General features: G+C 42.9%; 1 protein-coding gene across 1 annotated transcript in view; it reads right to left on the reverse strand.

Annotated features, from left to right (window-relative positions):
• Positions 1-627: 627 nt before the first annotated feature.
• LOC311147362 (ephrin type-B receptor 2-like) overlaps positions 628-19,358 on the reverse strand; it is a gene marked incomplete at both ends in the record, with an annotated part of 56,191 nt that continues 37,460 nt past the window's right edge. The window contains 12 exons of the mRNA XM_084184049.1: positions 628-736; positions 1,025-1,180; positions 1,571-1,764; positions 6,054-6,203; positions 7,446-7,661; positions 9,888-10,135; positions 11,907-12,029; positions 12,369-12,542; positions 12,720-12,882; positions 13,021-13,145; positions 14,226-14,561; positions 16,049-16,204. Of these exons, the coding sequence (XP_084040175.1) occupies positions 628-736; positions 1,025-1,180; positions 1,571-1,764; positions 6,054-6,203; positions 7,446-7,661; positions 9,888-10,135; positions 11,907-12,029; positions 12,369-12,542; positions 12,720-12,882; positions 13,021-13,145; positions 14,226-14,561; positions 16,049-16,204 (2,150 nt within the window). The remainder of the gene's footprint in view (positions 737-1,024; positions 1,181-1,570; positions 1,765-6,053; positions 6,204-7,445; positions 7,662-9,887; positions 10,136-11,906; positions 12,030-12,368; positions 12,543-12,719; positions 12,883-13,020; positions 13,146-14,225; positions 14,562-16,048; positions 16,205-19,358) is intronic.

Below are 19,358 nucleotides of genomic sequence, written 5' to 3' on the forward strand. Positions count from 1 at the left end.
TTATGCACAAGGACGGTAAGTTTGTTCTCACGGGACAGAATCTTCCCTAAGATTTCATTTCACATCCATACAGTCTATGGAACTGTATGGGAGTCTGACACTTGTCCTATTCACTATCCAGTACATCATACACTCCGTTCAGAGTACTGGTCATATTGTTAATGTCACTGCTACCCTCAGAATCTCATTGTGAAAGATGAGAGTAAAGTCATATGAAGTCTGGTCCCAACCTTCTCTTAATAGCCCTTTTAAAGGGCAGTCTGTTGATGAGTTTTAGTCTGGGGACTATTAGAAATCATATCCAACCAATAGACTGTAAACAATGTCTTACTACAAAAACAGGGAGGGGCTGCAGCCGTGCAATCAACACAGACAGACTGCAGTTGGAGACTGGACAAAGTGTGGACACAGTCATAGACTCAGCACAGCTAGAGACAGACTGAACATAGGAGGGGGCAGTGGTTGTGGACTGACCAGACTGACCATAATGTACGGGCTGCCGACTTGACTGAACACATGGGAGGGCGGTCTAGATAAGGGGGTCTGATGGGGGTGGGGGGTCAAAGTCTGACAGGGAGACCAGGCTGGGGGTCCAGTCCAGTGTCCTCCCCGTCTAGACATCAGAGGTCAGACCTCAACGGAGGTGATCTGATTCATCTGGGCCCGCATAGACTGGACACTGTTCAGGATCTTCTTCTGGTGGCCCGCTAGGGTCACCCCTACTCGGAGGATGTCCCTGTGGAGAGAGAGAGCAGTCAGTGACACAACACTGTGTCTATGACACATTTAGCACAGTCCAGGACACATTTAGTACAGTCCAGGACACATTTAGCACAGTCCAGGACACATTTAGTACAGTCCAGGACACATTTAGCACAGTCTAGGACACATTTAGTACAGTCCAGGACACATTTAGTACAGTCCAGGACACATTTAGTACAGTCCAGGACACATTTAGCACAGTCCAGGACACATTTAGTACAGTCCAGGACACATTTAGCACAGTCTGGGGAGGTTTACTTACTCCATGGTAATTTGGGAGACCACGTCGAAGCTGGTGAAGTCCTCGTTGGCAAAGTTCTCCTTGTACTGGCCCATCTTGATGGCATCCAGCCACTCGTCCACGGTGCTGAAGCTGGAGAAGTCAGGCGTGCTGCGGTCCAGCAGAGGTAGGTGAACACTAGGAACAGGAGAGGAACCCAGTGAGAACCCAAACAAACCCAATGACAACCCAGTAGAACCCAAACCCAATGACAACCCAGTGAGAACCCAAACAAACCCAATGACAACCCAGTGAGTACCCAAACAAACCCAATGACAACCCAGTGAGAACCCAAACAAACCCAATGACAACCCAGTGAGAACCCAAACAAACCAGTGAGAACCCAAACAAACCCAATGACAACCCAGTGAGAACCCAAACCCCAAAAGACAAAGAGAAAAGACTAATAAACAGTGAATCAAAGGACTGGATAGGCCTCTGAGATTAATGGTTGTCATTGAGGAAAGGAGATGAGGAAAAGGTAGATGCCATTTCAGATGACTGACATACAGCCTGTGAGTGCCTTACCTTGATGACAGCGGCGTCATGGCCTTCAGACTGTTGGGGTTGCGGATCATCTTGTCTAGGTTGTTGACAATCTGGCTGAACTTGGGCCGATTGTTGCGGTCCTTCTGCCAGCAGTCCAGCATGAGCTGGTGCAGGGCACTAGGGCAGTCCATGGGCGGGGGCAACCGGTAGTCCTGTTCTATGGCATTGATCACCTACAGGGCATTGGCACAGATTGATATGAACATTTATATCAATGATGATTTAGAAATCACAGAGGCCTTGGCCTAAGTTGTTGGTCTCCCCATGTGGTTTATACTGTCTGAATCAAATGTATAATAAGTATAGTGAGACTGTCTCTATCTGTATGTGTCTCGATCGCTCCCTCCCTCCAAAAGTGTTGGGACAGCGACATATTTTAAATGATACAATGACTATGAGGTTCAAGTGCAGACTGTCAGCTTTAATATGAGGGTATGTTCATCCATATCAGGTGAACAGTTGAGAAATTACAGTACATTTGTACATAGTCCCCCCATTTTAGGGAACCAAAAGTATTGGGACAAATTCACTTATGTGTTTTAAAGTCGTAGAAAGTTAAATATTTGGTCCCATATTCATAGCACGCAATGACTACATCAAGCTTGTGACTCTACAAATTGGTTGGATGCATTTGCTGTTTGTTTTGGTTGTGTTTCAGACTATTTTGGTAAATGATGTATTGTGTCATTTTGGAGTCACTTTTATTAGCAGACACTCTTATCCAGAGCGACTTACAGGTAGTGAGTGCATACATTATTCTTTTTTAATACTGGCCCCCTGTGGGAATCGAACCCACAACCCTGGCGTTGCAAACGCCATGCTCTACCAACTGAGCTACGTCCCTGCCGGCCATTCCCTCCCATACCCTGGACGAATTGTGCGCCGCCCCATGGGTCTCCCAGTCGCGGCTGGCTACGACAGAGCCTGGATTCAAACCAGGATCTCTAGTGGCACAGATGCAGTGCCTTAGACCACTGCACCACTCGGGAGACCAATAGCTTACGGATAGTCCTGAATTAATCGTGAATAATGATGAGTGAGAAAGTAACAGACATACAAATACAGTGCCTTGCAAAAGTATTCATCCCCCTTGGCATTTTTCTAATTTTGTTGCATTACAACCTGTAATTTAAATAAATTGTTATTTGGATTTCATGTAATGGACATACACAAAATAGTCAAAATTGGTGAAGTGAAATGAAAAAAATAACTAAAAAAATTCTAAAAAGTAAATAACGGAAAAGTGATGCGTGCATATGTATTCACCCCTTTGCTATGAAGCCCCTAAATAAGATGTGGTGCAACCAATTACCTTCAGAATTCACATAATTAGTTAAATAAAGTCCACCTGTGTGCAATCTAAGTGTCATATGATCTGTCACATGATCTCAGTATACAGTGAGGGAAAAAAGTATTTGATCCCCTCCTCATTTTGTACGTTTGCCCACTGACAAAGAAATTATCAGTCTATAATTTTAATGGTAGGTTTATTTGAACAGTGAGAGACAAAATAACAACAACAAAATCCAGAAAAACGCATGTCAAAAATGTTATAAATTGATTTGCATTTTAATGAGGGAAATAAGTATTTGACCCCCTCTCAATCAGAAAGATTTCTGCCTCCCAGGTGTCTTTTATACAGGTAACGAGCTGAGATTAGGAGCACACTCTTAAAGGGAGTGCTCCTAATCTCAGCTTGTTACCTGTATAAAAGACACCTGTCCACAGAAGCAATCAATCAATCAGATTCCAAACTCTCCACCATGGCCAAGACCAAAGAGCTCTCCAAGGACGTCAGGGACAAGACTGTAGACCTACACAAGGCTGGAATGGGCTACAAAACCATCGCCAAGCAGCTTGGTGAGAAGGTGACAACAGAAGAACTGTCAATCTCCCTCGGCCTGGGGCTCCATGCAAGATCTCACCTCGTGGAGTTGCAATGATCATGAGAACGGTGAGGAATCAGCCCAGAACTACACGGGAGGATCTTGTCAATGATCTCAAGGCAGCTGGGACCATAGTCACCAAGAAAACAATTGGTAACACACTACGCCGTGAAGGACTGAACTCCTGCAGCGCCCGCAAGGTCCCCCTGCTCAAGAAAGCACATATAGAGGCCCGTCTGAAGTTTGCCAATGAACATCTGAATGATTCAGAGGAGAACTGACCAAAATCGATCTCTTTGGCATCAACTCAACTCGCCGTGTTTGGAGGAGGAATGCTGCCTATGACCCCAAGAACACCATCCTCACTGTCAAACATGGAGGTGGAAACATTATGCTTTGGGGGTGTTTTTCTGCTAAGGGGACAGGACAACTTCACCGCATCAAAGGGACGATGGATGGGGCCATGTACCATCAAATCTTGGGTGAGAACCTCCTTCCCTCAGCCAGGGCATTGAAAATGGGTCGTGGATGGGTATTCCAGCATGACAATGACCCAAAACACACAGCCAAGGCAACAAAGGAGTGGCTCAAGAAGAAGCACATTAAGGTCCTGGAGTGGCCTAGCCAGTCTCCAGACCTTAATCCCATAGAAAATATGTGGAGGGAGCTGAAGGTTCGAGTTGCCAAACGTCAGCCTCGAAACCATAATGACTTGGAGAAGATCTGCAAAGAGGAGTGGAATGAAATCCCTCCTGAGATGTGTGTAAACCTGGTGGCCAACTACAAGAAACGTCTGACCTCTGTGATTGCCAACAAGGGTTTTTCCACCAAGTACTAAGTCATGTTTTGCAGAGGGGTCAAATACTTATTTCCCTCATTAAAATGCAAATGAATTTATAACATTTTTGACATGCTTTTTTCTGGATTTTTTTGTTGTTATTCTGTCTCTCACTGTTAAAATAAACCTACCATTAAAATTATAGACTGATCATGTCTTTGTCAGTGGGCAAACGTATAAAATCAGCAGGGGATCAAATACTTTTTTCCCTCACTGTACATACATTTGTTCTGAAAGGCCCCAGAGTCTGCAACACCACTACGCAAGGGGCACCACCAAGCAAGCGGCACCATGAAGACCAAGCAGCTCTCCAAACAGGTCAGGGACAAAGTTGTGGAGAAGTACAGATCAGGGTTGGGTTATAAAAAAATATCCAAAACTTTGAACATCCCACGGAGCAACATTAAATCCATTATTAAAAAATTGAAAGAATATGGCACCACAACAAACCTGCCAAGAGAGGGCCGCCCACCAAAACTCATGGACCAGGCAAGGAGGGCATTAATCAGAGAGGCAACAAAGAGACCAAAGATAACCCTGAAGGAGCTGCAAAGCTCTACAGCGGAGATTGGAGTATCTGTCCATATGACCACTTTAAGCCGTACACTCTACAGAGCTGGGCTTTACGGAAGAATGGCCAGAAAAAAAACATTGTTTAAAGAAAGAAATAAGCAAACATGTTTGGTGTTCGCCAAAAGACATGTGGGAGACTCCCCAAACATATGGAAGAAGGTACTCTGGTCAGATTAGACTAAAATTGAGCTTTTTGGCCATCAAGGAAAACGCTAACCCAACACCTCTCATCACCCCAAGAACACCATCCCTGTGCATCATGCTGTGGGGATGTTTTTCATTGGCAGGGACTGGGAAACATGTCAGAATTGAAGGAATGATGAATGGTGCTAAATACAGGGAAATTCTTGAGGGAAACCTGTTTCAGTCTTCCAGAGATTTGAGACTGGGATTGAGGTTCACCTTTCAGCAGGACAATGACCCTAAGCATACTGCTAAAGAAACACTCGAGTGGATTAAGGGGAAACATTTACATGTCTTGGAATGGCCTAGTCAAAGCCCAGACCTCAATCCAATTGAGAATCTGTGGTATGACTTAAAGATTGCTGTACACCAGCGGAACCCAACTTGAAGGAGCTGGAGCAGTTTTGCCTTGAAGAATGGGCAAAAATCCCAGTGGCTAGATGTGCCAAGCTTATAGAGACATACCCCAAAAGACTTTCAGCTGTAATTGCTGCAAAAGGTGGCTCTACAAGTTTTCTGTTTTTTTTGTCTTATTTCTTGTTTGTTTCACGGATAATATTCTGCATCTTCAAAGTGGTAGGCATATTGTGTAAATCATATGATACAAATCCCCCAAAAATCCATTTTAATTCCAGGTTGTAAGGCAACAAAATAGGAAAAATGCCAAGGGGGGTGAATACTTTCGCAAGCCACTGTATCATACCTCCAAGACATGGGGGGGGGGGGGGGGGGTATGATATTTGTGCATATGTAACTTTCTCACTCATCATTATTCACGATTCATTCAGGACTATCCGTAATCATGGAAGCAACCACTTTAATATAGATGCGTTTATAAACATTCTATTCTTATTTACAATAAAAGTGAGAGAGAGAGAGAGAGAGAGAGAGAGAGAGAGAGAGAGAGAGAGAGAGAGAGAGAGAGAGAGAGAGAGAGAGAGAGAGAGAGAGATGACGACCATGATGACTCCTGGATACTCACATCTTGATTACTCATATCCCAGTAAGGCCTCTCTCCGTATGACATCACCTCCCACATGACGATGCCGTAGCTCCACCCATCACTGGAGGAGGTGAACTTCCTGTACTGGATGGCTTCCGGAGCAGTCCATCGGATAGGGATCTTCGCTCCCTGGAAAGACAGACAAGTGTTGCGTACTAATTCTCTACCCTTCAGTCAGGACCGTGCACTTGGTCACTCTCCTCATCCATTTAGAAGTATTGGATTGGTGCAAGTAATTTAGCAGACACTCTTCTCCAGAGCGACTTAATGTCAGTTTCCACCATATTTCTTAAACCAGTCCATTTCTTTTAAAACTATAAGAAGGAGTACAAAAAAGGAGGAAGGAAGTGCTGCTGGATAATACACTAGTAGGTATTGGTAAATAAAAGGTGCTCTTTGGTAAAAAGCGGTTAAATAACACGTATTTAAAAACTCTGACACATTTCGGAGTACTCCATGATGAAGGCCATGCTGCCGAAACGCGTTTTAAAATATTTGTTCCATTGAACATGCCATACAAATAAAAGCTTTTTCATTATATGAAGAGTCCCTTGCTTTTTTTTTTTGAATGCACACTTCAGGAGTACGGTAGAAAATTGGACTGGAGCCTGCAAATAAATCCTAGGTTGTGGGTGGATCTTAATAGTCTCAAGAAGTGATAGTTGTTTCCTCATCTCCATTGTCTTCATCTGCACTGATCTGATAGCACTGGACAGGTGAAAGCAAATTCTTTGTTAAAGGGATACTTTGGGATTTTGGCAATGTTGACCTTTACTTCCCAGGTCAGATGAACTCGTGGATACCATTTTTATGTCTCTGCAGTTTGAAGGAAGTTGCTTACTAGCGTTAGTGCAATTGCTAACTAGCATTAGCGCAACGCTAGTTAGCGTTGGCTCGTGAAACTACCTCTAACTTCCTTCATACTGGATGCAGATACATAAAAATGGTATCCATGAGTTAATTTGACTCTGGGGAAGTAGATAAAGGCCATTGACAAAATCTCAAAGTATCCCTTCAAGCAACTGTGATATTGCTTTCCTGTGTCCATAACTTGCAAATCAGTGGCGATGAAAGGACGGAGACGAGAAGAAGCCACTTTAGACTATTAGGATGCATCCTGTATTTATCATCTTAAACCTGATACATTTCCATACTAGCATACCACTTACAATGCACGCCCAATACATTGCTTCATAATAAGTGGTATTCTAGTGTGTATATTGGAAGCATAGAAATATAATCTATTCCTATGATTGGTACAGAGCCATACTCACCAGGACACTGGTGTTTGTGGGGTCTAACATGCCCAAAATACATTGCTTCATACTACACAGTATGGAAGTATGGATATTGGGACAGAGCCACACTCACCAGGGCGCTGGTGTAAGTGGGATCTGATGTGTCATCCTCCAGAAAGCGTGAGAGCCCGAAGTCCGACACCTTACACACCAGGTTGCTATTGACCAGGATATTGCGGGCGGCCAGGTCCCGGTGCACGTAGTTCATGTCATTCAGGTACTTCATGCCCGCTGCTATGCCACGCAGCATGCCCACCAGTTGGATCACTGTGAACTGCCCATCATTTTGCTAAAGAAATACAGAAATGTTATATTGCTATATGTCTATACTATGCTATGTTATGTTATGTTATGTTTTATGCTATACTCTCTGATATGTGCTCAGGCGTGCAGTACACGTTCTCAAAAAATTATGCTGGTTCTCATATTAGTTTCCAGGCGTTGTTAGCCGCACAACATTTTGCGTCTGGTTGATCCTCATCTGGATCTGTGAGCTCGCCTGATCTAACTAAGCCAACTCTACACACCTCACACCTGGGCCCAGCCCGGAGGGACCCACTACAGCGAATCAAAAACAAGAAAGCTATAAAGTGTTGATGGGGAGGAGAGACAGCCACTGTGTTCTTGAATCCATTGTGTTCTTGATGTTGAAACGTAGTTGAAGTTGAAAAATCTGTAGTTGATAAGAGATACTTATCCACTGTCTGGTTACTGTGTTACAGTACCTTCAGAAAGTATTCATACCCCTTGACTTATTCCACATTTTGTTGTGTTACAGCCTGAATTCAAAATGGATTAAAAACAAATATCTCACCCATCTACACACAATACCCCATAATGACAAAGTGAAAACATGTTATTAGAAATGTTAGCACATTTATAGAAAATTAAATACAGAAATATCTAATTTACATAAGTATTCACACCCTTTTGCTATGACGCTCTAAATTGAGCTCAGGTGCATCCAATTTCCTTTGATCATCCTTGAGATGTCACTACAATTTGATTGGAGTCCACCTGTGGCCAATTCAATTGTTTGGACATGATTTAGAAAGAAACACACCTGTCTATTTAAGGTCCCACAGTTGACAGTGCATGTCAGAGCAGAAACTATACCATGAAATCCAAGGAACTGTCTATAGATCTCTGAGATAGAATTGTGATGAGGCATATATTTGGGGAAGGGTATAAAACAATTTATAGAGTGTTGGAAGTTTCCAAGAGCACAGTGGTCCCCATTATTGGGAAATGGAACAAATATGGAACTACCCAGACTCCGCCTAGAGCTGGCCGTCCGACCAAACTGAGCGTCCGACCAAACTGAGCAACTGGGCAAGAAGGACCTTGGTCAGGGAGGTGACCAAGAACCCAATGACCACTCTGACACTATAGAGTTCCTTGGCTGAGATGAGATAACCTGCCAGAAGGAAAACAGTCTCTATAGCACAACCAATCTAGGCTTTATGGGAGTGCAGCCAGACAGAAGGCACTCCTGAGAAAAAGGCACATGACAGCACGCCTGGAGTTTACAAAAAGGCAAGTGAAAGACTCTGGCAAAAGATTTTGTGGTCTGATGAGACAAAAATGTAACTCTTTGGCCTGAATGCAAAGCACTATGTCAGGAGAAAACCAGGCACAGCTCATCACCTGTCTAACGCCATCCCTTCTGTGAAGCATGGTGGTGGCAGCATCATGCAATGGGGATGCTTTTCAGCGGCAGGGACTGGGATAGAGGGAACAATGAATGGAGCCAAATACAGGCAAATCCTTGATGAGAACCTGCTTCAGAGTGCAAACAACCTTAGACTGGGGCAAATATTTATGTTCCAACTGGACAATGACCCCAAACATACATCCGAAGCAATGCTGGAATGGCTTCAGAACAAGGATGTGAAAGTCCTTGAGTGGCCCATCCAAAGCCCAGACTTGAAACCCAATGAAAATCTGTGGAAATACTCCCCATCTAACCTAACAGAGCTTGAGAAAATCTGCAGGGAAGAATGGGAGAAAATGCAGATGTGCAAAACTGATACAGACATACCCAAGATGACTCAAAGCTGTAATCACCACCAAAGGTGCTTCTACAAAGTATTGACTCAGAGGTGTGAATACTTATGTACATTTCCTCTTTCTGTATTTCATTTTCAATACATTTGCAAAAAAATATGTTTTCACTTTGTCATTATGGGGTATTCTTTGTAGATTAGTGATACTTTTGTTTTTTTAATTCATTTTGAATTCAGGCTATATCACAACAAAATGTGGAATAAGTCAAGGGGTATGAATACTTTCTGAATTTTAAATGCTGTCATATTCATTATCTCTGAAATTCACTCATGAGATTAGGCAGAGATCCAGCCCTTTCCTTTTATTTGCACTGATCCAAAAAGACAAGACAGGGGAAAGCCACCTACTGTGTATGAACCTGATAAGTGTCTGGAAGAAGGAAGGAAAGGAGAAAAGATCTCTCCAGAGTATTGAGATGCCCTACGTTAAGGCCCATTGACCTACTGACCCTGAGGAAGGAGTCCAGCGATCCGTTCTCCATGAACTCAGTGATGATCATGACGGGGGCGCTCTTGGTTACCACGCCCTCCAGGTGGATGATGTTGGGGTGGTCAAACTGGCCCATGATGGACGCCTCAGATAGGAAGTCCCGTCTCTGGCGCTCTGTGTAGCCAACCTTCAGGGTCTTGATGGCCACCAGGATCTCTCTCTTTCCCGGGAGATGCAGGTTCCCGCTGCACACCTCCCCAAACTCTCCTGAACAATAACATGTTCAGGTTTACTGTGCATCAGCAAAGGACTGTTGCAGAAAATTGTAGCGTATTCGAGGTTTAACAAGGCTTCTAAAGTTTGTAATTTCCACTTTAACATTTCAGACTTGATTTGCCCTAACGATTTTTTGTTTTTAAATGTCCATTAATTATAATCCACATAATAATTCACATTTCCTGTTGCTGCAGGATTATTTTCCTGCTGTAGCAAACTGGCTCAAATTAAGATCCTACATCTGTATAAGATTTATCCAAGTGCTATGATATGGGTCTGTAACTTGGATATATTAAATGTAAGACAATCTTACAAGATGAATTATTGGGTTTAATACACATGTGTATATCAATATCACACTTTATGGGCCAGTTTCCCATACACAGATTAAGTCAAGTCCTGGAATAAAAAGTGATTTCAATGGCGAATGTCCATTGAGAATGCTTTTTAGTCCAGGACTAAGTTTAAAATGTGTTATAATGTATATGTTGTAATGTATACAGTGCCTTGCAAAAGTATTCATCCCCCTTGGCGTTTTTCCTATTTTGTTGCATTACAACCTGTAATTTAAATTGATTTTTATTTGGATTTCATGTAATGAACATACCCAAAATAGTCCAAATTGGTGAAGTGAAATGAAAAAAATAACTTGTTTAAAAATATTCTAAAAAATAAATAACGGAAAAGTGGTGCGTGCATATGTATTCACCCCCTTTGCTATGAAGCCCCTAAATAAGATCTGGTGCAACCACCAAAACTCACGGACCAGGCAAGGAGGACATTAATCAGAGAGACAACAAAGAGACCAAAAATAACCCTGAAGGAGCTGCAAAGATCCACAGCGGAGATTGAAGTATCTGTCCATAGGACCACTTTAAGCCATACACTCCACAGAGCTGGGCTTTACGGAAGAGTGGCCAGAAAAAAGCCATTGCTTAAAGAAAAAAATAAGTAAACACGTTTGGTGTTCGCCAAAAGGCATGTGGGAGACTCTCCAAACATATGGAAGAAGGTACTCTGGTTAGATGAGACTAAAATTGAGCTTTTTGGCCATCAAGGAAAATGCTAGGTCTGGCGCAAACCCAACACCTCTCATCACCCCGAGAACACCACAGTGAAGCATGGTGGTGGCAGCATCATGCTGTGGGGATGTTTTTCATCGGCAGGGACTGGGAAACATGTCAGAATTGAAGGAATGATGGATGGCGCTAAATACAGGGAAATTCTTGAGGGAAACCTGTTTCAGTCTTCCAGAGATTTGAGACTGGGACGGAGGTTCACCTTTCAGCAGGACAATGACAGAGACATACCCAGCTGGTAGAGCACGGTGCTTGTAACGCCAGGGTAGTGGGTTCGATCCCCGGGACCACCCATACACAAAAATGTATGCACGCATGACAGTAAGTCGCTTTGGATAAAAGCGTCTGCTAAATGGCATATTATTATTATTATTATCCCAAGAGACTTACAAGCTGTAATTGCTGCAAAAGGTGGCTCTACAAAGTGTTGACTTTGAGGGGGGTGAATAGTTATGCACGCTCAAGTTCTGTTTTTTTGTCTTATTTCTTGTTAGTTTCACAATAAAAAATATTTTGCATCTTCAAAGTGGTAGGCATGTCGTGTAAATCAAATGATACAAACCCCCAAAAAATCCATTTAAATTCCAGGTTGTAAGGCAACAAAATAGGAAAAATGCCAAGGGGGGTGAATACTTTCGCAAGCCACTGTGTAGGGTTATCACCTTCACCGGTTGATTTTTTACCTGCGCCAATGACTTGCTCGATCTTGACACAGGAGGTGTCGATCTCTTTGGCAAACTCCCTCACCGCCTCGTTGGGGTCCTCATAAGTGAAGGGGTCGATATAGATCTTCATTCCTGGAGACACTTGGAAGGAGAAACAAAGAAAACAGAGGCTATGCATAATATACATCCTGGGGATACACATTGGGACTACATACAAGAGTAGCTAAAATGATGCCTGGGCTAAGACCTGATACAGGTAGTTAGGTACAGTAGTAACCCTGAACTCCCAGTATTCCACATCTAACCGTAATATCCCCACTGTCTCCAGGATGATAGTATTATTTCTAAACAAATGTTTCACTCCACCATTCAACACATTTCCCACGGATAGATGGTTGTCTGTTGGAAGGTGAATCTATATAAATCTAAATTAATCCTAGTTCAAAAAAAGATGATTAAAATTGTAAAGGCGTTACTCACTGTGGCCACTGGTGTAGTGCTGGGGCTTGTCTGTGTATTCAGATTCTGGTCTCTCAGAGCTTCTTCGATTGCAGACGATGACGAATACGACGACAGCGATGATGAAGACCACGCCTGCAGCGGCTGAGCCAATGATGAGGGGGAGCTTCTCCTGAAAGCTGGACTTGTACTCCTCTGCAAGTACACAACAAAATAAACCCCATTCCGCTTATTAACTTCTACTAGGTTGGCCTACTCTGCAATGTTGCACTTTTGGGACTATACCATATAGCGGGCAAGCTAAATCAAGTGTTTGAAAAACACTAAAACAAATACTATTCGATGGTTCGAGGTCTAGTTCGAACGGCATACCTTCGGTCATGGTCTGAAAGAACATCTTTCCGCTGAAGCGTCCGAATCCAGCTACGGTCCGAGCCCGCACCTGGAAGACGTATATAGCTCCGGGCTTCAGGCCATGGATAACTGCTGTGTTGGTCTGACTGTGCACCACCGATGAGTTCCATTCTGCCATGCTCTGGAACACACACATGCACATGCACACGCACACACAGAGTGTAAGACTGGATCTGCTCACTGTTTGAATGCTCCCCAAGCTTACAGTAATAGCAATTACAGCAGTAATACAGTAGTAACACCTGTCAACTGACTTTACCTTTTCATAGTACTGCAGCTCATAGTCCAGTATGAGGCCGTTGGGCTGGTCAGGTTGGGACCAGGAGAGAGTGATGCTGTCAGGGGTCCGGCTCACCTGGTGCATAATCGACACGGCCGATGGCGCTGAGAGAAAGAGAGCGAGAGAGAGAGAGAAGAGGGAAGAGAGAAGGAGATACAGGTTCAGATAGACAGGGATAGAAGGGTTAGGGTTAGTGACAATACCACAACACCAGGGAGCAGACAGCTTTAAAATTTCAACTGCCAATCAAGAGATAGACTAATGATGCAGCAGCCTGTACCTGGTCCTGCACCCTGTCTCTAAGGCTGACATCTGTACTCTGCTGAAGGAACGGAGAGCCAGGAACATCAGAGGCGGTTTATTAAGTACTATTACAGTCATCCATGCTCTGAAAATACTAATAGTAATATTGTATTTGTTTTCACTCTGAGGTGTGAAATATTCACTCAGTAGGCAAAGACACAGCCATCCGCACGCACGCACACACACACACACATTTCCTTAATGAGGGCTTAATGAGGCCCTGTTTATGTAATATTAGTGCTTGTCCTTATAGTCTGTAATTGCAGGTCCCAGCGGCCGCAGAGACACTGGGGCTCATGGGAACCTGAGTTTGGTATTTTTACAGTCCCAGCCCAGACAGTAATTGGGACTGACAGCTACTGCACTGGAGAAAAGACTACAGTTTCAAGGGCAGAGAGTTTCAACCGATAGCCTGACCCCAATAACAACACTGCCTAACACCCAGTTCATTGAAACTGGAACCTGAACAAATACGGTGTAAGTCATGTCTGAATACTGTATACCAAGCGCCCTAAATGCAATTCAACTTACTCAATACTAATAAAGGTCACAAATCATTCTGTCACTGAATTGTTCAGGAATATCCTCTATCTCATGCAGACATCATAAATATTACTTAAGCATCCTTACACAGACATGGTTTGTACTACATTAAGTATATATTTACTTATGCAGATCTTGCCCTTGCAAAACACCAGGATGATTGTTTCGTCCATCAAAATGTCTAAACCCATATTTGGTGTAATATTTCCTTTGGCACTCCTTGTCAGACTGGACACACTGCTGACCATTTCTCTCCACTGAACTTCACACTTGAACACAGTACTGTTGGAGAAGATTGAATGAATTGCTGTAGCGGACTGTGTCTATTGGTTCCTTACCGGCCTGGTTGGTGGTGATTTTGACCGAGGAGTACTGTGGCGAGTAGGGGCTCTGGTCGGAGACCCCGTTGACTGCCTGGATCTCAAAGGTGTATTGCGTGTGGGCCAGCAGGTCACTGATGTGGACCCTGGTTTCTGTCAGGCCCAGTTGGCGGGGGGCGAACTGGACGTTGTCCCCGCAGCGTGTGCAGCCTCCCCGGCCCCCTCCACAGTTCTTACAGATGACGTTGTAGACCACGTCCTCGCGGCCCCCGCCATCGCGCGGCGCGCTCCACTCCAGCCTCAGGGATGTCTCGTTCACGATGGAGATTACGCTCTGGGGCGCAGAGGGGATGGCTGTCAGGGAAGATGAGGGAGATGAAGAAGAGTTTAGGGAGGGTCACTGATAATAAGGTCTATACTCCAGACACTGGTCATCATCAACCTTGGTCCTGAGGAGCAACAGGGTGTCCAGCATTTGATTTCAACCCAAGCCACACCCTGTACTATAGCTCTCCAGGATCAGAGTTGTTGACAGCTGGTTAACTCTGTAATAAATTAACTCTATGTGGTTGGAGTAGTGTACAGTAGGTTACAAAACTACAGTCTCCACACTTCAACTGAACAGAAAGTATTCACCTTAGGTGATTATTCGGACACTAAATTCAAAGACCAAATAATTTTCATGAGCTCTATTCAACCCCATCAGGCTTCAGATACAAATTTCAATAGTAGGGAGCGAGAACAGTGAAAAGAGCAGTGAGCTAGCTAGCGTCCTATTGAAATCTGACAGACACAAAGAATGCCCATGCATGCTCATTTCTGCCTCTTCAATCAGAAAAAGACTGCTGAGGGCCACCTCGCCATTGTGGCCCTGGTTGCGTCCCAAATGGAACCCTATTGCCTTTATAGTGCACTACTTTTTACCAGGGCCCATAATAGGGTACCTATAGGGCTCTGGTCAAAAGTAGTCCACTATAAAGGCAATAGGGTTCCATTTGGGACGCAGACCATGTTTTCACATTCTAAACAGCTGCCCCCCTCATAAGGGACAGGCTTATGCAAATCTCTCAGGCTATTTTCTCTGAGGTCCTTGTCGGACTGTTGCACCAATGGAAGAGAATGGAAGGGACATTCCACCAGTTCAGTGCGTATACAAAAGAGGGCCACCACATACCAGGATGAAGCATAACCCGTGTTTTGCCCTCGGGTACGGGGCACCTAGAAGTATGCATTTTACTTCTGCTCTTTTTTTCTCAACACTTTTTTTGTTGTTGTTTTATTTTTACTTTTTTTGTTAAAATAAATGCACTGTTGGTTAAGGGCTGTAAGTAAGCATTTCACTGTTGTATTCGGCGCATGTGACCAATAAAATTTGATTTGATTTGATGTGAAAATAATATACAAGTGGAGCTGGAGTGTTGTTAAAAGAGTGAAAGTTGAATAGGTTAGCATAGGTTTGTTTGTGCTCATTGCATTATGCACAACATGTATCAGATTCATTCTGTCTTTGCTAGACAGGTGCTTTTATCTATAGTGAATGACACATTAGGCCTAAATTATTAGAGGAGAGGTGATGGATTCTGTTAGTAAATTCAAATAACAAATGAAAACTCAGTTCACGAATTGATAATGGTCCATTATGTCCTGAGAGCATTTGTCAATTCATTAGTCAAAATATCAATTTTGATACATGTTTGCATGCTACAAAACGCTATATTCTTAAATACATAAAAAACCTACTAAATAGGCTGTAGTATGAGAATCTCTACTGTCTTTCCTTAACACTGTGCTACAACACCCCCTATGGAGAGTGTGTGGTACTGTAAGGACCAGGAACCTACTGGTGCAGGGCATCAGTGGGGGATCTGAGTTGGTGCGGTAGTAACCGTTGCGGCACACACAGTTGGTGGCCCCTTCATTGGTGATGCGACTGTTGATGGGACACTGGAGACACTGGTGGTTGCCCTGGGAAGGCTTAAAGAACCCTGAGCCACATGCTGCAGAGGAGAAATAGAGAGAAGAAACAGAGGGAGTGGGAGAGAGAGGTTATGAATTAAGTTATTATACTTAAGAGTGACATAAATTCAATACCAGACATTTTACAATATGACGGCATGAGAGAAAAAATACATATTATAAAATGTTGGTCTTGAAATACACAGACACATTAGCTTTGGCATGTCTTTCCACATATGGTTAATAAAATACAACTTCCAGGAATCTGAGGCTTGCTATTCAGGTTTTTGTCTCATGGCATTTAAAACTCTGGGAGAACAGAGTGAGGCATAGTCAAAGAGACTTTGAAATCTGGAGGTCTGGAATTGAATGGCTATACGATAACAGGCGAAGGGTGTGTGATAGGGAGGGAAAGGTGGTTGAGTGTAGAGGACAATATATGGGGTTATACATATTCTACAACTGTATGCACTCACTAACTGTAAGTCGCTCTGGATAAGAGCGTCTGCTAAATGACTCAAATGTAAATGGAGTATGTGTTGAAATAGGGTTAAAGAGAAAGAGGAGAATCTATACCAAATCCTCATATCACTACCATAGGCTAATACACTCCATCATTTATTCTCCTCCATGATTGCCTACATTGAGAATGTCTATGTGTAGAAACCTTTGTTCCAATCAACAAATGCTGCTAACCAATATCCTACCAAAACCATGGAGTGTGTCTTCTAAAGGGGTAAGTGATGTGTGTGAAGGTTACTGCAGCCTCCGGCTTTGCAAGCTAATCCAATCAAAATGGTGTGAAAGTAATTAAATGCCTGTCTGCCACTTCATCAACTCTCTGGATGCGTCCCAAATGGCACGCTATTCCCTATATGGTGCGCTCCTTTTGACCAGGGCGGCAGGGCCCATAGGGCTCTGGTCAAAAGGAGCGCAAAGAGAATAGGGTGCCATTTGGGACACAAAAATTCTGACTGTCTGACACTGGCAGACACGTAGCAGTCTATGCCAGACCACTCTGGAGTGCATTTACCAGTCTGTGACATGACAGTGGGAACAAATATATACAGTAGTATATTTTTTACCCATTTTCGGAGGATAACTTTACATTCTTCTCTTGAATTGAAAGAGTGTTTGCCTCTTGTTGTTATTGAATTCATTTAGTTTTTGTCTCATTTACCAAGAGGTCCAAACCCATCCTTTACTAACTGTCCTATCTTCTTCTTGCCACAATGAGAAGCTATAGGAATCGCAGGCAGTCAAAGGACAGCCAGTGTGATGAAACAAAAGGAAGAGTCTGTTGACAGAGGGACCCAGGGAACACCCATGGCTAGACCCAGACAGAGAGGAGAGGGGATTGACAATTCTATAATAAGGGGTAATTCAATAAATAAATCAACTGTGATACTCAGATATCAATGTTTCAGGCCAGTGCCTTCGTTCCAGCCCCTGGATCCTACCACCATAGAAATAAAATTACTAGAATGGGTTTCCCCATTGCAGTCAATGAGGGTGCACTCCCCTTAAACTGCCTCTAATTGACAATTTTTTTGCTACATCTTCCGAATCCGTTGGAGAGGATCAGCTTGAGCAAAGTGAGATGTAGAATCACTGATCTAAAATAGCATTCCCTGCCAAATAATAAGCGTTGTGCAATTCAGATTTGTAGAGCTACACCTCCACTGTCTTATGGCCCTGCTAAACTACAGCCATCGGGCGTCCAACATTGCCATCAGCCATCAGCCATTGAGGGAACGCTTCCTTTGAAATCAATGAAAGCTGCTATACTGCCCGCGTTGTGTCACGTCCAACGACAGCGTCCAAGCTCAAGAATCGCAGAGGTTCAATTCTCGATGGCTGACGCATTCTATCTTCTATCTTGTTAATGGGAATTTAAAAAAAGTGGATTTTCGGTTGGTTTCTGGTCTAGCAGGTAGAACGTCACATTGACACAATGCTGATGGCAACATGTGTAGCGTAGCTGACTTGTTAGGCGATCCCCCCACCAAACACTCACATACAACCAGACATTGATTGACTGATTGGAGACAGCTTGTGTCAATTAAATAACATTTCCTAGGATTTTCTACCTGTAGCAAACCTAGTGGATAATGCTGGAAATACTGGTAAAAAACAAAACATAAACAACCAAAACAACTGGCCCTAATAATGATAAGGTGCATGTGATACTAAAGAGCCTGATAAGGTTTCTATGTTAAGGTAGCCAATGCTTGGTTACAATATTGTGGCTACTAAATGTGGAATTCTTGTGTAAAGAATTTGTTTGGAAACATTATTTTAAGTTATTGAACCAACTTAATGTCTTGATTCACAGGGAATTTATTTAATATCTTGTAACGCAATTTAAAAAAATGTGAATAGGTAATTCCAAATTAAAAAGTGAACTTCGAACAAGATGAAAAAATGGGTTGTATTTACATAAAATATTGTATTGTATTTGTTATTTATTAGGTTTAACCGAAAAGGAAAAGAGTGTTGAAAGAAATAGGTTGCAACTTGAAATATCAGTTTGGTAATAATCAAATAAACAGTATTTTTCAATTGAGAAAACCTAACTCATTTACTTGTGACCAGTTGAATAACTTTTTTGTTGTTGTTGATTCAAATAGTATTTGTTTTGTGTATATCTATTCATCTGTGTTTGGCATTCTCCAGCGCCTGAAACATTGGTAAGAGGGGGGAGATGCATGGCCATCATATTTCTAATGTTTATCATAGACAGAATGTAACCAGCTACATTTCCTAATGTTTTGTTTAAAATTAATCTTGCATTTTACCAGAGAAAAGTAGGCTGGCCCCCGAGAAAAGTACTGGAGAAAAGTAGCTACACATCAGTCAGAGCGATGTCTTTTGATAGAATGCCCATTCGTGAATTCTCGTTAGTTCTATATATGTATAACTTTATGAGCTGGGTTGTCTGTCTTTGCAATTTGTGTATTTTCGTATGCGCTCGTTAGCATATTTAGCTAGCAGCCTCCATGGAAATTCTCTATTACAAAGTGCTAATTCTGTTACCATTCTGGTAATAGACCCCCTTATGTACTAAGCCGGTAATACCGTAAATCCCGGTGTGAGAGAAGGAACATATGAGGATATGAAAATCTGGATACCTCCCAACCCTAGATTCAAGCATGGCACTATAAAATATCTATAGATTGAAAACAATTTAAAAGT

This window comes from Coregonus lavaretus (assembly GCF_964263955.1).
Source record: "Coregonus lavaretus genome assembly, chromosome: 20".
Taxonomy (NCBI): domain Eukaryota; kingdom Metazoa; phylum Chordata; class Actinopteri; order Salmoniformes; family Salmonidae; genus Coregonus; species Coregonus lavaretus.